At 48.6% G+C, this 25,541-nt stretch overlaps 1 protein-coding gene and 1 long non-coding RNA gene across 8 annotated transcripts in view; one reads left to right on the top strand and one right to left on the bottom strand.

The window, feature by feature from the left end:
* Positions 1 to 303: 303 nt before the first annotated feature.
* LOC132432823 (uncharacterized) lies at positions 304 to 25,141 on the top strand. Its single transcript, XR_009521000.2, has 8 exons — positions 304 to 588; positions 4,508 to 8,779; positions 16,362 to 17,247; positions 17,602 to 17,691; positions 18,798 to 18,960; positions 23,422 to 23,551; positions 23,907 to 24,049; positions 24,131 to 25,141. It is a non-coding gene; the product is annotated as an uncharacterized lncRNA (long non-coding RNA).
* Positions 19,853 to 25,541, bottom strand: part of PHACTR1 (phosphatase and actin regulator 1) — a 551,052-nt gene continuing 545,363 nt past the window's right edge. For 3 of the 7 annotated variants that reach the window (XM_060023625.1, XM_060023624.1, XM_060023626.1), the window contains one exon: positions 23,571 to 23,943. In XM_060023625.1, coding sequence (XP_059879608.1) covers positions 23,698 to 23,943 — 246 coding nt within the window. In that variant the 3' untranslated portion in view covers positions 23,571 to 23,697. Of the gene's footprint in view, positions 23,043 to 23,570; positions 23,944 to 25,541 lie in introns of those variants that run through there. The other 4 variants (XM_060023623.1, XM_060023627.1, XM_060023629.1 and 1 more) reach the window with 2 other exon arrangements.

The following is a 25,541-nucleotide window of genomic DNA, read 5'->3' as shown; positions in this document are numbered from 1 at the left end:
AATGTTGGGTGAGCATCTGGGGAGGACTCTGCCACCCGGAATAGGAATGGGTGAAAGGGCAGGTTCAGGTTAATAGCTAATGCCCCCACCCCCACCCCCACCCCGGCCGTGTCGTCCCCTGATGGTAACTATTGGTTGAACAGTTGCAGGCTTTGAGCTGGGCGAGTGAGACGGGGCCCTTTGTTTGAAACTGATTCATGCACCTGTCAGACCTGCAGGAGCCCGAGTGGTGAGTTGGATTCTCCACGCCCCCATCCCTCTGCCCAAAAAAGAGGAGACATGGAATTATGGAGCTCTCACTCTTGAGAGTTCAGTCCCTGCCTAATGTGGAAAATAGCTGTAGAGAGAGTTCAGAGCACACGGAGTTGTTGAAACCAGCTGGCCCATGTGTAAAGTAACATATCCAAGAGTATTTAATTTTTTTTAATCAAAAATACACTCATAAGAAAACTTCTTAAAGCAAACTGTGCTTACAGTTAATACTTTACATTTATCCAGTGATCGCCTCTGCCCCGAAGAACTTTGAATCCAGTAGGAGATGTGAGCAAAAGCGCGCGAGGAGTTCCTGCTGCACTTGTCCGCTACCTAGTGAGTGAACGTGGGGTTTATGTGAAATTCACAGAAGTCATAAGCGCTTTACTTCTATCTAATTTATGAGCCACATACGGTTACAAACCATAAAAGTTTGCACAACTTTTTGGTAAAGATTATAAGGTCAAGTGCTGTTAGTGAATCCCAACTGCTGGCTCCCACCTCGGCACTGGGAGAAGCAGGGGCAGGCCTCACAGAGCAGGGGGGAGGTGGGGGGAGAGGGAGGGAGTGCACCTGGCGGGGAGGGGGCCGAAGGGGCTGGAGTTCCGCTTAAAATTCTGGTGAGGGTCCAGATGAGCCAAAACGGAAGACTATTGCCCTACTGCTGAGGGATAGAAAATTAAATATTCTGCAAGTACAGTATGCTGTCAAACCCTGTTTGGCAAAACCTTGTCTGCTATAGGGTGTGGGTCTTGGGTCTTGTTTTGTTTTGTCAATCTGATTATCACGCGTTTTCCTTAGACAACGAAAGGGCTCCATCTGGGCAGAATTTAAGGCCCACTCTAGGGACACAGAGGAGGTGAGGATCCAATTCCATTTCAGTATCAGAATTTTATTTTACTGAGAGTGCAGTATTTTGAAGATGTTTCTGCTCACTGCCTGCTGTGAGAAGCACAGCTCCTGATGAAAATAGCCCCACGTTCCCTTTATTCGAGACGTTTTGTCCGGATACTGCAGAAACCCAGGGTTTCGGTTGTGGCCAAAACTGTGGTGGCTAATTGTGGGGTTCTCCCCCTGCCTTGGAAAACTGGGATTTAACGTTACTAAGTTGAGTTTCTAGTTCTTCCTTCTTACAGCGTCGCCTTAAACATAGATGAGAGAAGCTCTAGATCTGAGGGCAGGGAAGGTTGGGGTGTGTGTGTGTGGCTTTTGCCTGATGACAAATCAAACTGACAGATTGTACACACGCAGGCTTGTGTGTGTGTGTGAGGCCACTTCAGGAAATGAGGTCAGGGTTCATTAGCATGAAGTGCTTTTTTTTGTTGTTAATGGAAAGTTTGCCTGAAAACTGTGGGCAACCCTCAAATCCCGCGATGTGTGGAAAGAGCTCTAAAGGCCTCCATCCTCTTTTGTTCTGGGTGTGAGACAAGACGGCCTCGTCTTGAATTGCTGCAGCATCACCCTGGGCCCTGTGGTCGTCAGCTCCCCACTGTGACTGGGGGTTTAGTTTTCCTCCCTGAAAATGCAGAATGTGGAGTGAAGTCTCTGAGGGTGGGGAGGGTAAAAATAGAGCACGTGTGCCCAGGACTATGTCCAATCTCCTGCCTAAGTGACAGCCTCTGTGAGCAGCGCTGCAGCCCGAGGCAGCCTCTGGGAGGGGTTAGGGGTGTGGATGGCTGGCAGGGCCTCTGCCTCTGCCTTTTGCATCCTCCAGTGGTCCCAGAGGAGAAGCAGCTTTTGTCTTCAGCTGGGTGTTCTGGGTTTGGAAGGCCTAGAGGCTGCTTTTCTTTGCCTTGACAGGTGAAAAGGTGTCTTTGTAGCAGGAGTTGGGGACCTTTTCCTCTGGTGGATGGAACAAAGAGCTGTTTCTCCTTTAGAATCTGTGCCAAGTGAAACTGCTCGTGGCTCCTGGCAGGAGGCCAGATTGAAGAGGCCGGGGAGGGGTGGATGGAGGAGGAGGGCGATGTGAACAGAGGGGGGAGGAACTTTCCCGGAGGCCTGCAGGGCAGGCTGGGGTGCCGGCCCCTCACTGCCTTCCTCACCAGTCACTCCCTTTCCTTTTTGGTCTGCCAGCCTTGCCCTATGGAGGTTAAAAAGTGAGTGGGCGGTTCCTTGCTAGGTGAGGTGACAGTTCCTCACTCGGGGCTGGTCTCACTGTAGGGCCACCACCCAGAGGGGGGTTGGAGAACGTGATCAGAGGACAAGGAAAAAATCCTTCAAGAAGCTTGTCCCGACCGAGCAGAACCCCCAGCAGAATAGCACAGCAGGCGATCGGGGTTCAGACCTCAGCATCACACCTAAAGCCTAGGGATTACTTGGTCGTTTACTAGGAACTCATACAGGGGTGCTCGGGCCTGCTGGAGCTCACGCTAACCTCTGACCCTCCTGTTTGGTCTCTTTCTGCTTGTCTCCCGTCACCCTTCTTTCCCTAGAGTTTTACCAAGTAGCAACCGGGTACTTGTTGGAAATGTTGGCATCTCTTCCCTGCCCGCACCCCCCCCCCCCCGCCCTCTGGGCTTAATGCCATGAAGGCTTGTGAGGGTGGCAGTGAGGAGAGCTTTGGATGATTCGCTTCTGTCAGAGGCTGTGTCCATGCCTCGGCAGGCCTGCGTCCCCACCTCCTCTCTCCCCTTTCCACTCTGTGGTTCACTTGTTCTCGTCTTCATTCTCATTCAATCATGAAATAGATTTGAACACACTCCCATTAATGGCCCAGGTACTGAGTTTAATTGCTAAGTTGTATTTGCCCTGTTGGAGCTTGTAATCATGCAGGGAAGACATATTAAACAGGTATGTATTTTGTTTTCTCAGTCTTTAAGAGGACCTCTCACTCCTGAGCTGCCACACAGGGTGGAGGTGACCTGGGCTTGCCCAGAAGCTCTGGAGGAAAGTTAGTTACTCTGTAATGCATGGGTCTTTGTCCCCTTCTCTTATTCATGCAAGAGTGACAGAGAGCCTTGGAAGGCGTGGGTGCTGGGGAGGGTCTGAGCCTCTGCGCTGACCCGTTAGTTCTGTGACCCAAGATCACTCAGTCTGCAGCTGTTTCCCCATTACCTTCAGGAAGGTACTGGAATTGCTTACTCCTCAACTTGCTGTGAGCATCAGGTGAGCTTAATGTGAAAGCACTTTAAGAAGTACAGGGCTTCCCTGGTGGCGCAGTGGTTGAGAGTCCACCTGCCGATGCAGGGGACACGGGTTCGTGCCCCGTCTGGGAAGATCCCACATGCCGCGGAGCGGCTGGGCCCGTGAGCCATGGCCACTGAGCCTGCGCGTCCGGAGCCTGTGCTCCGCAACGGGAGAGGCCACAACAGTGAGAGGCCCGCGTACCGCAAAAAAAAAAGAAAAAAAAAAGTACAGAGCTCTGAGGAATGTTGAACAATTTCGAATAGCGTGGTTTGCAAGCCTGTGGCCAGGCTCTGCCTCTGTTTGAATCTGCCCTGGGCTTCAAGGCCTATCTGAAACTGCCCCTTGTTAATTTCCAAGCTGCACGCATGTGCCTTCTCCTGCTTCTGAGCTTCTGTAATGTTTCATGCATAATGGTTCAGGAGTCTTTGGTTTGGTGGTCTCGAACTTTAATTAAACTCCATGTGCTTTCCCTCTAAAAAGCAGGCTTCTTGCGTCCAGGCTGTGTCTTGGTCCCTTTTGCACGCTTCTGCTTTACCTAGTATAGTTCCTCATATGTGTTTTCTCCCTGAAACCGTGCTGTCCCCCACCCATCTTTGGGCATGCTGGTATCATCTTGGTCAGGAACACTGTCTCCCCACTGCAGGGCTACATCCTCCTATCTCTATTCAGCTCAAGCATCCCCTCCTCCAGGAAGCCCTCCCGACTCTCTGCCCCTTGGCTTCTGCCCTAGGCTTGTTTCCTTCCATGGTACTCTGTGTCTTTTTTTTTTACCACATTTAATACATTGGTTTAGAATGACCTGTTTATATTGAACACTAGCCTGTGAGCCCCTCGAGGGTATAGATCATGTCTTATTCTTTTCTTTTCCCTCGGTGCCAAGGACATCTCAGCCTGCCTGGGCTCTCCCTGAGTATTAGGTGAATACATGAATGCCTCACTCCTCTGGTGACAAGTAACAGAATTGTTCTGGCGCTGGCTTGCTCAAGGAGACTTGATCACAGGATACAGGGGGTGAGGTTCAGAACCCACTGGGGGTAGGGCTAGAATCTGGGACAGGACTAAAGAGACTCTGGCCCCCTTTATCTTTGACCTGCTCTGTGTGTCTGCTGTTTCTCTCTCTGCTGTCCAGGTTGCTCTGGTGGAAGATGCCTTACCCTGAGGTCCTAAGTTTATCTGGTACAGGTCCAGCCTCTGGAGACAGTCTCTTGGCCCCGTTTCCTAAATCCATGGGAAAGAGCCTGTGGTCCATCTTGGGTCTGGAGCTGCCTGTGGATCGATCATCCATCCCCATGGAGACAGACTCATGGCCCCCAGGAGCCTCCCTGTGTCCATGGCAGCGCAGGGCCGGTGAGCAAGGGACACTGTACAGGGGCCACTGTGAACAGGGAGACACTCTCAGAAGCTCCCACTCCATCTGACAAACCTGGTGACTGGACATGCCCTGCACAGGTGCCAGGAGGGGTACCAGGCGCCCTCCATCGTGGACTGCATCTGAGTGGTCTCCCTTCACTGCTTATTTCTGGTTTCTGCCAGCCGGTCTGAGCGTGGTATGGCCGGCCCTTTGCAATGAGGTGGGCAGAGTGGGAATGCCCCACTGGCAGCTTTGGCAAGCAGCATCTGGCGTGGCCAGGTGTTTCCTTGGGAACATTTCCGATCAAGTCTAATTCTGGAAGTTGACGGGAAGTGGGCTTTGCCCGGCTCCTTCCCCTGCACCTGAGTCTAGTGAGAAGGCTGGTGGGGGGGCAGGGGGCGGCTGGAGCAGCTGTGTGTATTCGCCTCTGATAGCTTGGAAAGATGTATGCGTCCCCTGGGGTGTCCAACAACTGCGTCTGTAGACTGAGTTGGGCTCTGGCCAGCCCCGGTGGCAGTCGGGTGGATCTGGATAAAGTCGGGGTTGGCCGCTGCCAAGGCTGACTGACTTCGGGATCAGAAGGGAGGCACACCTGGACTTGAGCGTCCGCTGGAGGAAGGCGTGCCAGTCACCTGGTCGACACTCCCCTCCCCAGTTCTCAGAAGAGAAAAGCGAGGTTCTGGGTGGTGACGGGGGTTGTACCAGGTCACCCACTGGTAGCTGAGAAGCCTTTGGAACGCAGGCCTCCTGGCTCCCATCCCTGGCTAGAGCGTGCTTCACCATGCTAAGCTTCTCCCTCATCCTGAAACACTGCCCTTATCTGTCCTCTGAGCTAACACCCCTGAGGAGCTTGCTGGCTGGGCACCTTGGCACGGTGTCCTCCTGTGTAACATGATAGTGATGGTAGCCACCTTACAGGATTGCTAGGAGCGTTGAATGCAGCAGGACACACAGTACCCTCGTGTCAGTGCCTGGCGCGTGGTAAGCACTCAGTAAACATTAGGTGTTACTGAGTCACAGCGATAACGGGTAAAATGTGTGTTCTCCTCCAAGAGGCGACACTGTGACTTAGTCTCACTCAGCATCTTAGAGAGGATGCTTCCTGAGAAGTGTTCTAGGACATCAGAGGCCCACTGCAGGTGCTTTAAGTCTTCCATTTGTAAAACTTACATACATGGCAATCCCCTAGGGCCCCTGTTAAAATTCGGATTCTGATTTAGTAGCTCGGGGGTGGGGCCTGGGGTTCTGCATTTCTAATATGCTCCCTGATGATGTTGGTCCTTGGGGACCAGAGTTTGCATAGCAAGGAGGCAGGGACTGTAGATTTCAGATTGTACCTTGTCAGAGCTTTAACCCGGGTTGCTAAAGAAAGAAAAGCTACAGAGAATGCTACCTGCCTGTGCTTTCTCATTTTTAAGTTAGTCTGGCTTCATTTCCAGGTGATGTTGGGGATATTGCTAAAAGTTTATATTCAGGATGTGATGAAGTACCTTATAATCTCAGTAGTGAGACACAGATGTCCTATGAATTATTTGCTCTCCTCGCTGAGTCACTGGAGGTGGTTTCACTCTCACCTTATCACGAGTCAGCTCGTTACTGAGAGTAGCTCTGTAGCAGCCAACCACCCATATCTATCCTCCCCTTCCTTACTAACCAAACCTCAATTTTATTTGAGGCAGGAGTGTGTTAACAAAACTTTATTTCCCAGTCTTGATGCAGAGGAATGGACAATGAGATAGAAGCAAAGCCATTAGGTAGGGCTTACAGAAAAGGTTTTTATTCACGGAGGATTTACTCCACGGTCAGGTAACCGTTCCTCTTACTTCCTGCCTGGAACACATACAGAATGACTGGAACTCCAGCAGCCATCTTAGGACATGAGGCAACCTCAAGGATGGAAGTCGCATGGTGAGGATGGTGGGGCAAAAACACAGAGCTGTGGCACATTGATGGTACCACAAGCCCTTCCCTACTTAGCTCCAGACTTCCTTTACATTAAAACAAACAAAAAATCCGGTTGTTTCAGCCAGTATTTGACAGGTTTCCTATTACGGGAAGGGTGCTAAACCCAGTGGTAACTGACCCCACCAGAGCAGGTGCAGTTTAGCAGGGCAGACACGGGTTGAAATCTGTGTCTAAAACTGTCATCCTTCTGAGCATCCTTTGTGGGATCCCCTAGTCATGTAGAGGCAGGGGAACTGGATTGAGGGTCAGGAGCCCAGGGTGCTCAGCTCAGCTTTGCCATTTCCTAGTGGTAGGATCCTGTTCCTTTAACCTCAGTCCCCACGCCCGTAAAATGGGGGCGATGGATGACAGAGTCCAACATAGTGCGAGGTGCAGAACTCACTCTGCCGGTGTTGGGTGAGGGGTGGGTCTCAGGATGAAGGAGAGGATGCAAAGACCAGCTGGCCGCAGTGGCCGCTGCTGATGTGAGCAGCGAGGGGCCGTGCAGGGGTGCAGCTCGGGTGCAGGCACTGATGCATGTTTCAGTGCTTCCATTAGAGGTGCCCACCTTGGTGCCCCGAGGGCCACGGAGCACTGCAGCCTCTGCTGGAACCGAAAGGGCTTGGACTGAGTGCCCTGTCTGCATGAATGAGAGGCTGGTTTTGTTCCGAGGAAGTGGGGTGGCACGAGTAGCCTTCAGCTGGCCCTTGGGAAGCCTCAGGCCTCCTCCGCCAGCCCTGAGCTTTAAGCCGAGGCCTGCGAGGTGGCTGGCAGCATCTCGGCTCCAGCACTGCTTTGCTGCTGAAACCCACAGGACTGTGCCCCAGCTCCTAGCTTTGGGGCAGCCGGATGGGCTGGGGGGTCAGCAGTGAGTGTGCATACTCTCCTGCTGCCTGGAACCTGCAGTGAGATGTCTTCAACCACAGCACAGCTGTCCACACCTCCTTCGTCCAAACCAGAGCACCTTTTTGCTGCCACTTTCTCTCAAGCGTCTTCCAGACCTGAAGCCATCTCTCTCCATCTTCCTCTCTTGCCCACCCCAATTCCTTACGTTGGGCACCTGCACTATTTCCACTCACACGGTGCCAACTGGTCCCTGGAGGGCAAAAACCATGTCCTTACAATGAACTGAAACTATCAAGAGGCATCTTATCTCCTTGCACACAGAGAATGGAGAGCAGAGGCCGAAATAGGACTGCTGGCAGTTGGGGAGGGGACCTCTCACAGCTGGGCCATGTGGGGCTCCATCTTTCTGACCAGCCGCTAGATGGTCTGAAAATGCCACTTCCGTACTGCAGCCTCTTCCTAGATTTTTTGATATGATTGAAACAAGGTCTGTCTGAGTGGACATGGTCCACATGGGTCAGTTTCCTTGCTCAGGGATGACAGAGGCAACCAGCACAGGTATGTACTTTCAATCCCCTGCCCACCTTTTTAAAAAAATAGTTGTAACTAAACTTTTTAATGGGAAAGGGCTATGTGCACGTGGGAATAAAAGGCAATCAGGACAGGAGAGTATGCGGTGAACGGCCACTGTCCCTCCACCCCAGTCCCTTCCTCACAAGCAGCTTCTGTCAGCTGAGACGTGAGCGGGGTATTGTGCATACCTTCTAGGACGAAAGAAGGGACAGCACAGGGGCGTGCCCTGCCCGCTCTGGAGCTGTGGTAACCAGGTCGGTGGGAGAGAACTGAGGAAAACCCAAGACAGTTAAACTGCGACCAGGGGCTTTTCTTGTGTTGCCCCGGCTGGGAGGGTTTGGAGCAGGGGCTGAGGCTGGCGGGGGTGACGGGAAGCATTTTAATGCTGGCTTGGAACAGCGTCCCTGCGACCCAGACGTCAAGGCAGCACATAGTGTGAACAAGGCCAGCCCCCTGGGGAGCGGGGCCAAGGCCTTTACCCTAATTCTTTGGTGGGGGGGAGTTTGAGATAAGCCCAACTCATGTGTAAAATATCTTTATTTGTGTAGCTGAAGAGACGGGGCTTGCCGCCTCCAGGGTGGAGACTCTGAAATCACAGCCCTCATAAGGATGCAGCCTCGCGTGGGACCCCCCCTGTGAGACCCGCCCTGGACAAGGTGTCAATGACAACCATCCTGCTCCAGGCTGGTAATTAAGGAACAGATGGAATTTTTTGTCCTGTCTTCCATCATCTTGTCTCTTGTGTGTGCGTGTGTGTGTGCGCGCTTAATTAAAGAAATTTTAAAAAACAGCAATGATCTCACCACGTAGGAAACACTGAACCTCTGCAATTACAAGATGCAAAGTTGCAATCTCTTACGGAGGAGAAAAGAAATGGGTGTGTGCAAGTCCAGCTCAGGGTAGCATGCGTCTTAGCTGGTTGTCACAGCCTGGGAGGAGAATCAGTTAAATTCTGCTTTTGTGGTTTACTTTTCCTTCCTCTGCAAACGGATTCATGAGTTCACGTAACAAGACCCCTTCGCGTTAAACCTCATGATTGGATGATCATGGCTTCCTATTATGAAATGAGAGCATTTTTTGATTAATGGCACATAAAGAGCAGAACTTATTTTTAAAACCAAAAACAGCACTTAGGAAACGGCCTGGCTGCCCACCCACGACTGATTAAGTGTCAGATGTGTTCTTCCTCTGTGGACCCAGCGGCATGCTGCTCTCTTCCTGTCTCTGCCACAGTGCTAGGTGGACCCACACTGTGCAAGAGCCTCGTTCGACATCATTTCCCTCGCAGGAAGTCATAAGTATTGGCTGACAGGCTGGTGGTGGGAGGTCCCCACTGGCGGGCACACAGGCAGGCAGTGCACAGGAGCGGGGAGGAAGAGCTAGGTTAAGGAAACAGCGTCTCCCTACCTGGAGGCTGGGAGGCAGGTGGGTATCTTTCCTGATCTGTGGTTCTCGGTGTCAGAAGGTGATGGTATCACCTAAGACAGGGAACTGGGATAACTGGACGGAAGCTGAGAAAGTGTGAACTCAGCAAAATGGAGGCGAAGCAACGCATACATCGGCCTAGCAGGGAGGTTAAGAGCAATGCTCTAGAGCTGAACACACTCGGCTTTGGAAGCTGAGGCATTGTGAGGATTAAATAAAATTGTGCGTGAAAATGGTGCAGCGCGGTGCCGGGTACACAGTGAGTGTTTAATATTTGGGAGCTGCAGACGGTGGCGGCAACAGGAATCAAGTGCCCAGACAGCTGCAGTTGGAAACTGGGGTGCCACAGTCAGGTACCACAGGGGACAACTAGGCATTCATACCGTGGCTTTTTTTTTTTTTGGTATGTATGAGTGTTCTGACTCCTCAATAGAGTTCTGAGGTCATCAAAGTGAAGGCTCTCTTGGACTCTATTCAGGGAAGCTTAAGTCCACGAAGCCCCTAGTTAGCGCTGGCTGTCCCTGAGGGGGGTCACCGCAGCATGGTCACGTGGCCAGCCCCCTCTCAGGGCTCCCGGGCCACACACACCATGGGGGTCTGCTCCGGGACCCCTAGGCAGGAGAACCGGCCACACTGGTTCCGAGGATGGTGGACTGGAGATCGGGATGTTATTGGTCGGATAGTGGGGCCCACTGCAGATGTCAAGCAGGAGGGGTGCACGGAAGCTTGTGTTTGGCCAGAGGACTGGCAGCAGGATTGGACTGGCTACAGCCACAGGTATGGAGAATCACGAGTGTGAACATGCAGGCAGATGAGGACCTTAATTAGAGCAGTGGAAGAGCTTCTAGAACTAACGGGCAAGTGTTCACGATCAGCTGGAAGCGGAAAGGAGGGAGGTGACTTCTAGGTAATGCCATTCACTGAAAAAAGAAATAAGAGGAGAATGGGACTGGGGCAGAGGGGTGGGGTCTGAACATAGGAAAACGATAGTCTGGGACACACAGAGTTTGAGGTGCTTGTGAAACGTGTGTCAAGCATATGAGCTAACATTTATTTTTAAATTTTTTTATGGAATATCAGTTTTTATTGGATTATATAAGGTGAAAAAAATTAAAGACTAAGAAACTTCACATAAGAAAGGTAATTGAAAAAGTAGAATATAAGTGTAAGCACATATGAAATTAACATTTTGTGAAAAGTACAAATGATAAAACTTGGTAGATAACTCATATGAAAATCCAGTGGGGGAACTACGGATAATTGTTTCTTGGTAGGTTTGCTTAGTGTTGCAAATGTTACATTATTTTGTAAGGAAGTCATAAACCATAGTTGCTAAACATGATAGCAAAGCTTGAAGTTTAAAATCCAAAGACACTGTTTTCTTTCTGTAGTCAAGAGAATCATGTTTTTGAAGATTAATTAACTTTTGGTACCTCTTAATCCCCTCCCTATATCTTGCCCCTCCTCCCTTCCCTCTCCCCACTGGTAACTACTAGTTCTCTATATCTGAGTCTCTTTCTGTTTTGTTATATTCATTTGTTTTCTTTTTAAGTTTAGATTCCACATATAAGTCATAACATACAGCATTTGACTTTCTCTGTCTTACTTCATGTTACCCTCCATATCCATCCATGTTGTTACAAATGGCAACATTTCATTCTTTTTTATGGCTGAGTAGCAGTCCATTGTATATATATACTATATCACCTTTATCCATTCATCTATTGATGGATACTTAGGTTGCTTCCATATCTTTGCTATTGTTGATAATGCTGCTATAAACATTGATTGGGGTGCATGTATCTTTTCAAATTAGTGTTTTCATTTTCTTCATATATACACCCAGGAGTGGAACTAATGGATCATATGGTATTCTGTTTTTAGGTTTTTAAAGAACCTCCATACTGTTTTCCACAATGGCTACACCAATTTACATTCCTACCAACACCGTTCTAGGGTTCCCTTTCCTCTATATGCTTGCCAACTTTTGTTATTTGTGATCTTTTTGATGATAGTCATTCTGACACTTGTGAGGTGATATCTCATTGTGTTTTTGACTTGCATTACTCTGAGGATTAGCGATACTGAGAATCTTTTCATGTGCCTGTTGGCCATCCGTATGTCTTATTTAGAAAAATGTCTATTCAGGTCTTCTGCCCATTTTTAATCAGGTTGTTTTATTGATATTGAGCTGTATGAGCTGTTTATATATTTTGGATATTAACCCCTTACTGGTCATATCATTTGCAAATATTTTCTCCCATTCCTTCCTTAGGTTGCCTTTTGTTTGGTCAGTAGTTTCCTTTGTTGTGCAAAAGCTTTTAAGTTTAATTAGGTCTCATTTGTTTATTTTTGCTTTTGTTTCCTTTGCCTTAGGAGACAGATCCAAAAGATACTGCTACAATTTATGTTAAAGAGTGTTCTGCCTGTGTTTTCTTCTAGGAGTTTTATGGTTTCTGGTTTTACATTTAGGTTTTTAACCCATTTTGAGTTTATTTTTGTAAATAGTGTGAGAAAATGTTCTCATTTCATTCTTTTACATGTAGCTGTTCTATTTTCCCAGCAACACTTACTGAAGAGACTGTCTTTTCCCCACTGTACATTCTTACCTCCTTTGTCGTAGATTGACCATAAGTGCTTGGGTTTATTTCTGGACTCTCTGTTCTGTGTCTGTTTTTGTGCCAGTACCATACTGTTTTGCTTACTGTAGCTTTGTAGTATATCTTTTTTGTTGTTAACATCTTTATTGGACTATAATTGCTTTACAATGGTGTGTTAGTTTCTGCTTTATAACAAAGTGAATCAGCTATACATATACATATATCCCCATATCTCTTCCCTCTTGGATCTCCCACCCTCCCTATCGCACCCCTCTAGGTGGTCACAAAGCACTGGGCTGATCTCCCTGTGCCATGCGGCTGCTTCCCACTAGCTATCGATTTTACATTTGGTAGTGTATATATATGTCCATGCCACTCTCTCACTTTGTCCCTGTAGTATATCTTGAAATCAGGAAGTGTGATACCTCCAGCTCTGTTCTTCTTTCTCAAGATTTCTTTGGTTATTCAGGGTCTCTCACGTTTCCACTCAAATTTTAGATTTTTTCTGGTTTTATGAAAAATGTCCTTGGTATCTTGATAGGATTTGCATTTGATCTGTAGATTGCCTTGGGTATTTTGATTATTTTAATAACGTTCTTCCAATCCATGAATGTGATATATCTATCTATTTGGGTTGTCTTCAGTTTCTTTCGTCAGTGTTTTATAGTTCTCCAAGTACAAGTTTTTTTTACCTCCTTAGGTCAGTTTATTACTAGGTATTTTATTCTTCTTGATGCAATGATAAATGGGATTGTTTTCTTAATTTCTCTTTGATAGTTTGTTGTTAGTGTATAGAAATTCAGATTTCTGTATATTAATCTTGTATCCTGCAGCTTTGCCAAATTCATTGATGAGCTGTAGTTATTTTTTGGTGGCATCTTTAGGATTTTCTAAGTAATAGTATCATGTCTTCTGTAAACATGACAGTTTTACTACTTCCTTTCCAATCTGGATTCCTTTTATTTTTTTTTGTCTAATTGCTGTGGCTAGGACTTCCAATACTATGTTGAATAAAAGTAGTTAGAGTGGGCATCCTTGATCTTAGAGGAAATGCTTTCAGCTTTTCACTGTTGAGTATGATGTTAGCTGTGGGTTTGTCATATATGGCCTTTATTAAGTTGAAGTATGTTCCCTCTATACCCACTTTGAGAGTTTTTAATCATAAATGAATGTTGAATTTTATGCATCTGTTGAGATGATCATGTGATTTTTATTCAGTTTGTTAACGTGTATCGTATTGATTTTCAGATGTTGAGCCATCCTTGCATCCCTGGGATAACTCCCACTTGATCGTGATGTATGATCCTTTTAATGCAATATTGAATTCAGTTTGCTGATATACTTTGTTGAGGATTTTTTTGCATCTAGGTTCATCAGTGATACTGGCCTGTAATTTTTTTTGCTTGTGATATCTTTTCTGGCTTTGGAATCAGGGCGATGCTGGCCTAACAGAATGAGTTCAGAAGCATTCCTTCCTCTGCAATTTTTTGGTATAGTTTGAGAAGGACAGGTGTTAACTCTTCTCTAAGTGTTTGTGAAGCCATCTGGTCCTGGACTTCTGTTTATTGGGAGTTTTTTATTACTTAATTTCATTTCTGGTAATTGGTCTGTTCATATTTTTTATTTTTTGTTCATTCTTAGGAGAGTGTACATTTCTAGGAATTTGTCAATTGCTTCTAGATGGTTCACTTTATTGGTGTACAGTTGTTCATAGTAATCTCATGATCATTTGTATTTCTGTTTATAGGTTGTAACTTCTCCTTTTTCATTTCTGATTTTATTGATTTGGGCCCTCTTTCTTGATGAGTTTGGCTAAAGGTTTATCAATTTTATCTTTTCAAAGAATTGGCTCTTAGGTTCATTGATCTCTTCTATTGTTTTTTAGTCTCTATTTCATTTATTTCTGCTCTGATCTTTGATTTTTTTTTATTCTACTAACTTTGGGTTTAGTTTGTTCTTTTTCTAGTTCCTTTATGTGTAAGGCTAGGTTGTTTGAGATTTTTGTTTCCTGAGGTAGACGTGTATCACTATAAACATCCCTTTTATAACTGCTTTTGCTGCATCCCATAGATTTTTGGATTGCTGTGTTACATTTTGATTTGTCTCTGGGTGTTTTTTGATTTTTTTTTCTTCAGTGATCCACTGTTAGTTTAGTAGAATATTGTTTTAGACTCCAAGTGTTTGTGGGTTTTTTTGCAGTTCTTTTCTTGATTTCTAATTTCATAGCGTTGTGGTCAGAAAAGATGCTTGATATGAATTTCATTTTTCTTAAATTTACTGAAACTTGTTTTGTGGCCTAGCATGTCACTATGTAAACTGGTGCAGTACTTTGATATAAGGATTGTTTACCTGGCTTTCTTTTCATTTCCATTTGCATGGAATATCTCTTCCCATCCCCACTTTCAGTCTGTGTGTCTTTAGATCTGAAGTCAGTCTCTTGTAGGCAGCATATATACAGGTATTGTTTTTGTATCCATTCAAACACTCTGTCTTTTGATTGGAGCATTTAATCCATTTACAGTTAAAAGTAATTATTGATAGGTATGTACTTATTGCCATTCTCTTAATTGTTTTGTGGCTGTTCTTGTAGTTCTTTTTTGTTTCTTTTATTCTCTTCCCTTGTGATTTGATGACTACCTTTAGTGTTATGTTTGGATTCCTGTCTCTTTTGTGTGTATCTATTATAGGTTTTTGGTTTGTGGTTACCATGTGGTTTATATATAGCAATCTATATGTATATATGTAATTACATTGCTGATCTTTTAATTTCAAATACATTTCAACAACCCTGCATTTTTACTCCCCTCCTCCCACATTTACTTTTTTTTGGCATCATCTTTTACAACTTTTTGTATCCCCCTAACTACTTATCACAGATATAGATGATTTTACTACTTTTGTCTTTTAACCTTCCTACTAGCTTTACATGTGGTTGATTCACTACCTTTACTGTACTGCCTTTACCAATCGGCTTTTACTGTTCATAATTTTCATGTTTCTAGTTGTGGCTTTTTCTTTTTTGCTTAGAGAAGTCCCTTAACATTTCTTGTAAAGTTGGTTTGGTGGTGGTGAACTCTTTTTACCTTTTGCTTGTCTGTGTAACTTTTTTTTTTTTTTTTTGGCGGTACGCGGGCCTCACTGTTGTGGCCTCTCCCGTGGTGGAGCACAGGCTCTGGACGCACAGGCTCAGTGGCCATGGCTCACGGGCCCAGCCGCTCCGTGGCATGTGGGATCTTCCTGGACTGGGGCACGAACCTGTGTGCCCTGCATTGGCAGGCGGACTCTCAACCACTGTGCCACCAGGGAAGCCCTGCTTGTCTGTGTAACTTTTGATCTCTACATCAAATCTGAATGAAAGCCTTGCTGGGTAGAGTGCTCTTCATTATAGGTTTTTTCCCTTTCATCATTTTAAATATATTATGCCACTCCCTTCTGGCATGTAGAGTTTCTGCTGAAAAGTCAGCTGATAGCCTTATGGGAGTTCCCTTGTACATAACTTGTTTCATTTTCCTTTTAATATTCTCTTTATCTTTAATTTTTACCATTTTAATCACAATGTGTCTTGGTATGATCCTCTTTGGTTTGGTCCTGTGCTTCTTGAAGGTAGACGTCTATTTCCTTTCCCAAGTTAAGCAAGTTTTTAGCTACTATGTCTCCAGATATGTTCTCTGCCTCTCTCTCTCTCCCTCTCTCTCTCTCCCTCTCTCTCTCTCTCTCTCTCTCTCTCCCTCTCCCTCCCTCCCTCCCTCCCTCCCTCCCTCTCTCTCTCTCTCTCCCCTCCTCCTCCTGGGAGTCCTATAATGCAAATGTTAGCATGCTTGATGTTGTCCCAGAGGTCTCTGAAATTGTCCTCGTTTCTTTTTATTCTTTTTTTCTGTTCCACCTCGGTGATTGCCACTATTGTCTTGTGGGTCACTAATTTGTTCCTCTCTATCGTTGAATCTGCTGTTGATTCCTTCTACTGTATTTTTAGGTTCAGTTATTGTATTCATCTGTTTGGCTCTTCTCTGTAGTTTCTAACTCTTTGTTCGAAACTTCTAACTTCTGTATCTGTATTCATCCGTTCTTCTCCCGAGCTGTTTGATCGTCCTTGTGATCATTACCTTGAACCTTTATTGGCTAGCCTGTCTGTCTCCATTTCACTTACTACTTCTGTGGTTTTATCTTGTTCCTTCACTTGTAACCCATTCCTCTGTTTCCTCATTTTGCCTAATTTGCTGTTTTTATTTTTATGTATCTGGCAGGTTGGTTACATTTTCTGACCCTGGAGAAGTGGCCTTTTGTAGGAGACGTCCTATGCATCCCAGCAGTGCACTCACCTCTGGTCAGCAGAGCTGTATGTATGCTGTAGGGGTGCCCCCTATGTGGGCTGCCTGGGTTCTCCTGTTGTGGTCAGCTGACTGCTGCTGGTAGTCTAGTAGGTATGGCTGGCCCCTGGTCCAGTTCGTTGCCAGGCTGCTGGTTGGTAGGGCTGGGTCCTGAGACAGCTGGCTGTGGAATCTCAGAGTGTCCTGGGGCTAGGGCTGGCCCACTGGTGGGCAGAGCTGCGTTCTGGGGGTGGGGACTGGGGTTCCCAGATCTAGTGTTGACCTGCTGGTGGGCAGGGCCATGCCCCAGGGGGTCCTGGGGCCGGTGCTTGCCCACTCGTGTGTGGGGCTGGTCCTGGGGTTAGTGTTGGCAGTCTGGTGGGCAGAGCTGGATCCTGGTGTCCGGCTGCAGGGATTGGGGGTCCTGGAGCTGGTGCTGGCCCACTGGTGGGTGGGTCCCAGGGCTAGTGTTGGCACACTGGTGTATGGGGTTAGTTCTTGGGCCCTCTGGACAGGGCTGTGTCCCTGGGCAGCTGTGGGCTCAGGGGGTCCTAAGGCAGCAGCCCTGCTGGTGGGTGGGTCTGTATCCCCACGCTGTTAGTTGCGTGGCCTGAGGTGTCCCAGTGCTATTCCTGACAGGCTGACTGGCGGAGCAGCTAAGAAGCTGGTGCTAAGAAGCTAGAGAGGATTCCAAAATGGTGCTTGCCAGCTCTGGTGTTCTCCTGGTAGACAAGCTCCCAAAAATGGCTGCCACAGTGTCTGTGACCCCAATGTGAGTTCCAGTTGCCTCCTGCCTTTCTGGAAGGCTCTCCAAGATCAGCAGGTGGGTCTGACTCAGGCTGCTTTCAAATTACCGCTTCTTCCCTGGGTCCTGACGTGTGAGATTCTGTGAGCACCCTTTACAACTGGAGTCTATTTCCCGTGGCCCCCTGCCTCTCCTCAAAGTCAGCGTGCTGGCCTTCAAAGCCAAACGTTCTGGGGGCTTGTCTTCCTGGTGCAGGACTCCCAGGGTGGGAAGCCTGATGTAGGGCTTGGACCCCTCACTTCTCGGGGAGAACCTCTGCCATTATAAGTATCCTTCCTTCTGTGGGCTGCCCACCCTGGGGTGTGGGTCTTGGCTAAACCTGCCCCTGCCCCTCCTAACCGTCTTTTTGTGGTTCTTTCTTTATATCTTTAGTGGTAGAAGATCTTTTCTGCTAGATTCCAGTCTCTCTCATCAGCAGTGGCTCTGCAAACAGTTGTAATTTTGTTGTGCCCACGAGAGGAGGTGAGCTCAGCGTCTTCCCGCTCTGCCATTCAGCCAGGTCCTCAAGAGCTAACATGTAGTGAGGCCTAACTCTGTGTCAGACCCTGTGCTGAGCACCTTACGCATATTTAATCCTGCCAGGCTAGAAATAGGTGCCATTATTCCCATTTTGCAGATGAGGAAGCCGAGGCACAGTGAGATTAAGTAACTTGTCCAAAGCTGCACAGCTAGTAAGGGGTGGAAGAGCCAGAACTTGAGCCCAGGGCATCGATTTGACCCACACTGCTGCTCTGTGACATTTGGACACCTGGGTCAGGAGCTCAGGGTGGATCTGAGTGGTAGCTGTAGACACGGAGTCATCTGAGGCCAGGACAGCACTTAGGCCCCGTGGAGCCAGCCAGGAAACGTTCCCAGCATCAAACTCGTCCTTTGCATTAATAATCAGGGGTAAGTACCCACATCTGAGGTGCCCTTGAACTTGGGGGCACTGTAGGGGACAGTGGGCCGTTTCTTAAGCATCACTGCTCAAGCCTACAAGCCCCTCCAGGATGCTTTGCCCAGAGGAAGGGGGAGGCGGGACGGCATAATCGGGTTGACAGCAGCTTTAGGACAGGCCCCCACGAAGACACGTGAGACAGCGCAGGTCCCAGTGCCAAGCAGCCCTCCAGGAGGCCAGCCCAAGGCAGGGAGGGGTGGCAGGTGTGGCATCCAAGCTGTTCTCCGAGAGCCTTCCCCAGCAGGACTTACCCAAAGCTTACTCTTTGCTAAAGACTAAGTTTAGTGTTTGAAAAATTCAGATAAACCCAAACCTTAGAAAGCTGATGTCCTAAAGGACACTACAGGACACCTAGTTCAGTGTCCCCACTTTCCAGAGGAGGACGCTGATGCCCAGAGAAATTAAGTGACTTGGCCAAAACTGTCCAGTTAGATGTCGTGGCAGGGCCACCACTTCGTCATACGATGCTCCAAGGGTGGACACACCAGGTCCTCTACCTGTTGAGAATGTGTAGCCATGACCTTCTTTACTTCGTTAAGAGCTTTCTCTTAGGATGATGGCCAGTTTCCTTCCGTCTTGCGGGCCAGAGCCTGTTGGAGCTGTTCTTATTCTAGTCCTTTCACTCCCCTAGGCAGCTGCAGTCAAGTTCTGACTTGAGGTCAGAGAATTCTGGAGTGAGGAGACGGCAGAATGATGGAGAGGCTCTTAGCCTGCAACCTGCAATCCTTTCTGTAACCGCTTGCTGCCGCTCTCTGCTGCGGCCCCGCCAGCTTGGCGCCCCTCTTCCTGCACAGGTGAGAGCTTGCGCAGACTGTGATGCAGCCACACGGACCCCCAATAGGGCTTTGCCGCTGCTGCTCAGCAAAGAAAACAGTGCCCCCCGCTTGTTACGAGGAGTGGTCACGCCGATCTTCTGAGGCTGGTGATTCCCACTCACAGGGAAGGTGGTTCCCATTGGATTGATCTCCCACGCCCTTGCTGCTCAGAAGTGTGATTCCTGGACCAGGGGCATCAGCACGGCCCGGGAGCTAGTTGGAAATGCAGAATCCCAGGCCCACCTAGCCCTCGGAGTCAGCATCTGCGCTTTGAAAGGACGCCCAGGTGCTTCCTGGCAGTGGCGCAGGGGAACGGCGCTGTGCCAGGTCCTCTTTCCCAGAGCCACCTTCCTAGGTTACCAGACCAAGGGCATATTATCAACAATCCCACCGCCTAAAACGCAGCCAGCAAGCACTGCAGCCCTTCTTGCTTCCCCTAAAACCTTCAAAAAGACAAGACAGGACCAAAAGGTTGAGCGGAGAAGGTCTTTGTCCTATAAAGCAAATTCTCAGGTTGCTCAAGAAAGGGGGCAGACGTAAGTACTCAAAGAACAAAGCTGCCTGGGGCCTTCCCTCGGGGCAGTAACTTATATTCATCATTCCCAGGTTACTAAAGGACAGAAAGTTGGTAAATACATTTAGATATTCTTTAGAAGTTTGGAAGAAAAAAAACTTCTGTACGCTACGACTCATCTAGAAAGTTATTTGTGTCCAACAGTCCTTCCTTCACCGATAACACCAAATAACATGAGCTGGTTCTGTGTCCTCATAACTTGCTGCTTTGCCGATGTGCTGACCTACCCCTTCCCCCGACCCCTACCCCAGCCAAACCAAGAATTTTCGGTGGTTCCTGCTGGTGGTCGATAAAACAACACAGGAGTCAAGGAAATGATTTGTTTTTAAGACTTTTTTTTTTTGGTTTGTTTTTAAAGAAAGAAACTGCATACATCATTAGAGACAAACAATAATTTAAATACCATGCAGTTTCTGTATGTACAAAACCTAGGCCATAGAGATCCAGTTTAATTTGTGTTCTATTCACACTGTCTTCCTCATACAGCCGGTGGCTGTTACAGCAGAACACAGGAGAGTGCTCTGATACAAAGACAAACTATGTACAGACACCCGGGAAGCAACTGGAAAAAAGCAACCGGTTTGGGGATCAACAGACAACTGGGAAGAAAAAGTTGTTTAAGGTGACCTTCGCCCACTGGCTGTGCACAGGGAGAGCCTGAAATTCCATTCACCGAAGCACACACCATGATTTTCATTCGGCAAATATAAATACACGTTGATAAGCAGGAGAAAAATAAGCTCGGAGGTTTTCATCACATCAACCGTCACGTCGTTTGGTTTCTCTAATCTGACATAAAGGCTAAAGTTTTACAGAGCTTTGAGGGCCTTTGGGGAGGAGAATATCAACAATTTCGAAACAGTAAGTAGGCTGATGGCCGTCTCTTCCGTCATGGATGGGGTGGGGACTTTGGGGCGATTTGATTTCGAGAGGGGAACATTTTGAGAAATCTCAACGTTTTTCTTCTGATGCTAATGCAAATGAAAAAGGCTCTAACTGCAGCTTTTCCAGAAAAGGGATGCTTTGTAAACCAGCCAGCCCATCTTCTCTTTCCCCCTTAATATGGAATCGTCATCTTGGAAAGAAAGAAACATATTTTTCAATTGTCATAACAATGTGGCAAAAAGGAAATTTGGATAGATTTCTATAAAGACCTCAAGATTTCAAGGAAGGAAAGACAGCAGAGGGCTCATCCTGTGACCTACGGAAGTTGCTGAGCTGCTTACAGCGGGCTTGGAAGAGCCCTGCTCGCGGGTGGTGACACGGGAGGGGCACCCTTCCACTTGCAGGGAGTTACTTCGGGAAAAGGCTGCCCTGCAGGAGGAGAAGTGGAAACTGCGTTCAGTTTCTTCCACGCACAAAGTGGCTACAACCGTAGGGCACTTTGGGCGGACACCCGGGACCGCTGGCTAGCTGCGGGGAACTCGATTTAGGCATCGTGTTCCCGGGGAGTCTGAAAGGCCCGGAACCAAGGCCAGCAGAGAAGCCACTGGCCTCTGCGAGGCGTCCAGGCAGCGGAGTGAGGTCCCTTAGGACTCGCTCCTGGGCCAGGGGCAGGCTGACTGTCGCTCCAGGCCACCGCGAGCCACAGGAAGCCCAGACTCAGATCCTGGTCCGGCGGGCACCTCAGCCTGGAAGACGCGCCCGCCGCGGAGGAGTTACACGGCACAGCCCCACGTCCCTCGGCGTGCCACGTGCACTTTCAAAGGTCAGTAAGCCTTTCGGGAAGACGCCGTTTACAGCCACGCTACCCCCCTGGCCACATCTTCCCTGAATCAGTCACCCCACCCACGGCCGTAGCTATGCGGATTCACCATTCAGAGAAAAAAGGATGGGGTGACACGTCCTCCTGGGGCTGGGCGCCAGGCTTTGGGAGGAAAGCGTGCACCAGCTTGGCACGAGCCGGCGGGCACTGCCTGGAATGCTGCCCCAAGCTCCCTGCCAAGTGCACGGTGACGCCGGCCACAGGGGCCGTGAGCGCCAGCGGAAAAGGAACTGGCCTCACCCATGGCTGTGGAGCCCAAGAGTAAATTGATCCCACGCGTTTTGGGGTGGGGACCAGTTAACTCTTTTTTTCTAAAGCCTGGGCCTCTGTGGCGGGGAGCAAGCCGTCACTGGGAGAGCTGGTAGGAACTACAGGATCACGGCAGGACGCCAAGCAGAGCTGCACGGCTGAGGGCCCTACAGGCTCCATCAGGAAGGAAACCGGAAGCAGCTCAAGCGGCCTCCTTCAGAGCGCAGTCAGGGTTTGGAGAGGCCCCTCCTCCACTGCACATCCTACCCTCACCTACCCTGTCACCGCTGCTCTCCTGTGGTCCCGAGAGAGGAGGGTGGTCAGAGATACATCTCCAGTCACCCTCACCAGCATCAAGGGGGAGAGGAAGGATGCTCCCCAGAGAAGCAGGCATGGAAGGTCCAGCACAGCAGGTATGGCTGGCGTCTGCCCAGCGCTGGGGCTTCTGCACAGACTCTTCAGTGCAAAGCAAGCCTGGAAGGCCCTCAGGTGGTTCTGGAGGACTAGTCCACCAGCGGCTGGAAATTCAGGCTTTCAGGAATGGTTTCTGGCCTGCAGGCATCGGTCCTCGACTCAAAGGCCATTAACGGCCAAGCCACCCGGTCACCAGCCCTGGGGCACGCAGAGAAAATGAAGAACATGGGCCAAGCAGTTTGTCACCCCAGCCTTTATGCCCTCAAAAGGGGTCTCATGCTCACACGTGTGATCCCACCACGCCACCCGTGGCTGTTGGTATGCGTAAGATCACCCGTGACACCGGGCTTTGCTACTGACAACTTTCCCCTTCTAAACCAGAGCTTCCTGGAAGGCAGCCCGGCTCAGCCTGAGGGGACAGGACAGGCCTCGTGCCAGCCTTCCAGGCCTGGAGCACGCACTGTCAGCCACAGGCTCCCCCAGAAAAGGGCTCTCCCTTCAGTTCACGGACTGGGTGATAGCTGGAGGGAGAGGAGGACGCTGCTCCCTCAGCAGCCGCCGCCTCAGGGCCCCCCAAGCCACGTGGCACACCTGGAGCCAGCGTATCTGGCCAAGTCTAGAAGACCAGCCAGCTCGCCCGCTTTGCACAGTCATCCCAGGCCAGATCCACCGCCTCGGCTTCCTTTGGACTCTGCCTCCAAAGTGTCTGTCGCCTAAGGCTCGCCGGAGCCTGAACAAACGTGGTACCTGCCAGCCTGGCCGGAGAGGCCCAGGGCTTCTCCCAGTGCTGGAAAGTCTCCGGTGTCCTCGGCCCTGCCCGGGGCAGGGCACAGTCCCTTATCAGCAGTGGCACCAGCACCTCTGACCACGGAGCCGTAACCATCGCCATCCTGCTTGTGTTTCCTTTTCCTTTTCTTCTTCTTTTAAAAAAAGGTCGTTCAGAAGATTTACATCGTAATGGGGAAGTGAATAAATACCAGCACTTATGGTTCTTATAAACTTATGTTTTGAAGACAGCATAGCACTCAAGAGGAATTCGACTGTTAAGGTCGGTGAAACCTAGGAAAACAAATAATTCAGTCAAGACCCGGGGGCTGCGAAAGGTGTCGGATTGGACACTCCAAGATCTCCATCCTCGAATTCCTTGTTTCTGACAGCCACGGGGAGGCTTAAATACATCTCCACAGTACCCCTCAAGAACTGTTGGCCCACCGAGTTCACCTCTGGTTTTGGAGAAGTTTAGCCTGGAGCTCCCGGGGCCCTCAGCCCAGGCAAGGACTCAGCAGCAAGGTGGGGACCCCAGCCTCGCGTCTCCGAGTCAGGCACTGTTTCTCCAGATGTTCACCAAAGGAGAGGGTCAGAAGAACTCAGTCAGCGGCTCCATCGCTGACTAGCCCTGTGACCTTGTATAAGCCCCTCCTATCTCTCTGTGCTTCAGTTTCCCCAGGTAGCATCACACACGACTGTCTGGGAGAAGGACATGGAATCAGGCGTGATCCCGCTTCCCAAGTCCCATGTGGATTCGGTACTTTATCCTAGTTTGGTCTCCGCTGACTGGCTGTACATTGGCAAGTGATCTTTTCTCCTCAGCTTATGTTCTCATAAATACCCACCCTGTTGGTGGTCTGGCATTTAGCAGATCTTCAGTTTGAATGAGTTAAAAACTAGGCTTTGAGAAGGCTGCGTTCAGCCTGGGCCTTTCATGCTCCTTCCCTTACTTTGAGAAACCACAGTGGAACCTGTGGATCCCCACGTAGCTCTTTCTTTTATCTTCTCCCCTCACTGCACCCACCTCACCACTTGTCCTCCAGAAGCAGCTAGGATAGCTCAGTTTGCGGGGAAATGTTATAATTGGAGGGGAAAAAAACCCACTTGATACTAACCTTGTTAAATGTCTACTCAATTCGTGAACTTCCATTTCAGTGCTTTTAAATTCATTGAGCTCCTTCCGAATGGCAGCCTGCAAGGAAGAGAAGCCCATGAGAGTGCACACCCACCCAAAAGGGCTAAGATGATACCACGTGTTCACCGAAATGGGCAACGATGAGAACTCTCATAAGCTGCTGGTGAGTGTGTAAATTCATACAATCACTTTGGGACACTCTTTGGCATTACTACTAAAGCAGCGAACCCTCTCCACACTGCAGGACACACACATTCTACTTCTAGATTCAACCTCAGCAGAAACGTGTGCACTCGTGAATGAAAAGACATGGAAAAAGAACGTTCATAGCAGCATTATTCCTCACAGCAGCGCTGTCCAGCAACAGTAAAGCAGGTGGATACATTCTGGAAGACTCGTAACTCTAAATACTACGGTATTTCTCTTTACAGTCCTCTTTGTGCGTATTTTATATTAAAGATACACACTCTGTACCCTTCCATTAAAAATGTAATAACACAAGCGTTTCTTCCTAAGATAAAGTTATTTGTAAACATTTTAATGGTCACACGATAGTTGACCGTATTCTTGTTACTGTGATCATTAACATGCACTGTGTGCCAAGCACTGTGTTCAGTACTTTGTATTCTCTATCCAGCCTGATCCCAGAGCGCTATGCTCCAGCACAACCATTGTTTCATGTCCTCACCTACGGCTGAAGTCCAGGCAATCTGCTTCTGAGGCTGCTGGTCCGCTAGTCCTCAAAGCGTTTTTATCTCCTTATCAAACCATTAGCAACGAGGGCCACCACCTCAGGCCCACTGGCCTAGCCAATTCCATCTACCAGAGCAATGCTAGTACTTGGGACAAAGTGGACATGGTACCACACTTGCTGCTGGTGTGGCTGTCCTCCAGTTTATCTATTCCTTTCTGGAAATTTCAACCGTATCATCTCACTCTTACTCTCACAATTCTGCCTGAAAAATGTGACTGAAGACAGGCGATTAAGAACCCTGACAAGGTACTTCCATAAGCTTCCTTTTCTTTTTTTCCTTCCCACTATCCCCCAGGCAGGAAGGAGCTGACCTGACGTTCCCTCTTCTTGGCTGGGGGCTTCCCTCTTCGTTCCTTCCAAGGAAGCTCCTCTTCCTTAAGGCAGTAAAACCACATGGTCTAAGAGAGACCAATGGGAATGTCTTCTATGCCATGGAAGGAACGCTATGGTCTGAGTCCTCCAGATGTAGCCCTTGATATGGGACCAGAAGACTATACCAGCAATTGGTAAATATCCCAAACAAAAAAATACATTGCTCTACAAAAATTTATCTTTGTCTTACAATTACTAGTTTTAGTGTAGAGTGAGTGCCTGTCTCACCTCTCTCCTGACCTGTATTTGTTTTTGTTTTCGTTTTTTAAAATTTTTTTATACAGCAGGTTCTTAGTAGTCATCAGTTTTATACACATCAGTGTATACCTGTCAATCCCAATCGCCCAATTCATCCCCCCACCACCCCCTGGAAAAGTCTTTACATAGGATCAGAATGGCTCCTCCCAAGGAAGGAAGGCACTCGGTTAAAGTGCCTGGCTTGGGGGGGGGTGGGTGGGAGGTGTGGGCACTGCTTCCCAGCAGCCCCGGAGGAACTGGATAGGCTCCCTCACAGCTGCTTAGGATTCTA

Source organism: Delphinus delphis, chromosome 10, assembly GCF_949987515.2.
Source record: "Delphinus delphis chromosome 10, mDelDel1.2, whole genome shotgun sequence".
Classification (NCBI taxonomy): Eukaryota; Metazoa; Chordata; class Mammalia; order Artiodactyla; family Delphinidae; genus Delphinus; species Delphinus delphis.
The sequence above is the reverse complement of the archived record's forward strand: the minus strand, read 5'-3'. Positions and strand labels throughout refer to the sequence as shown.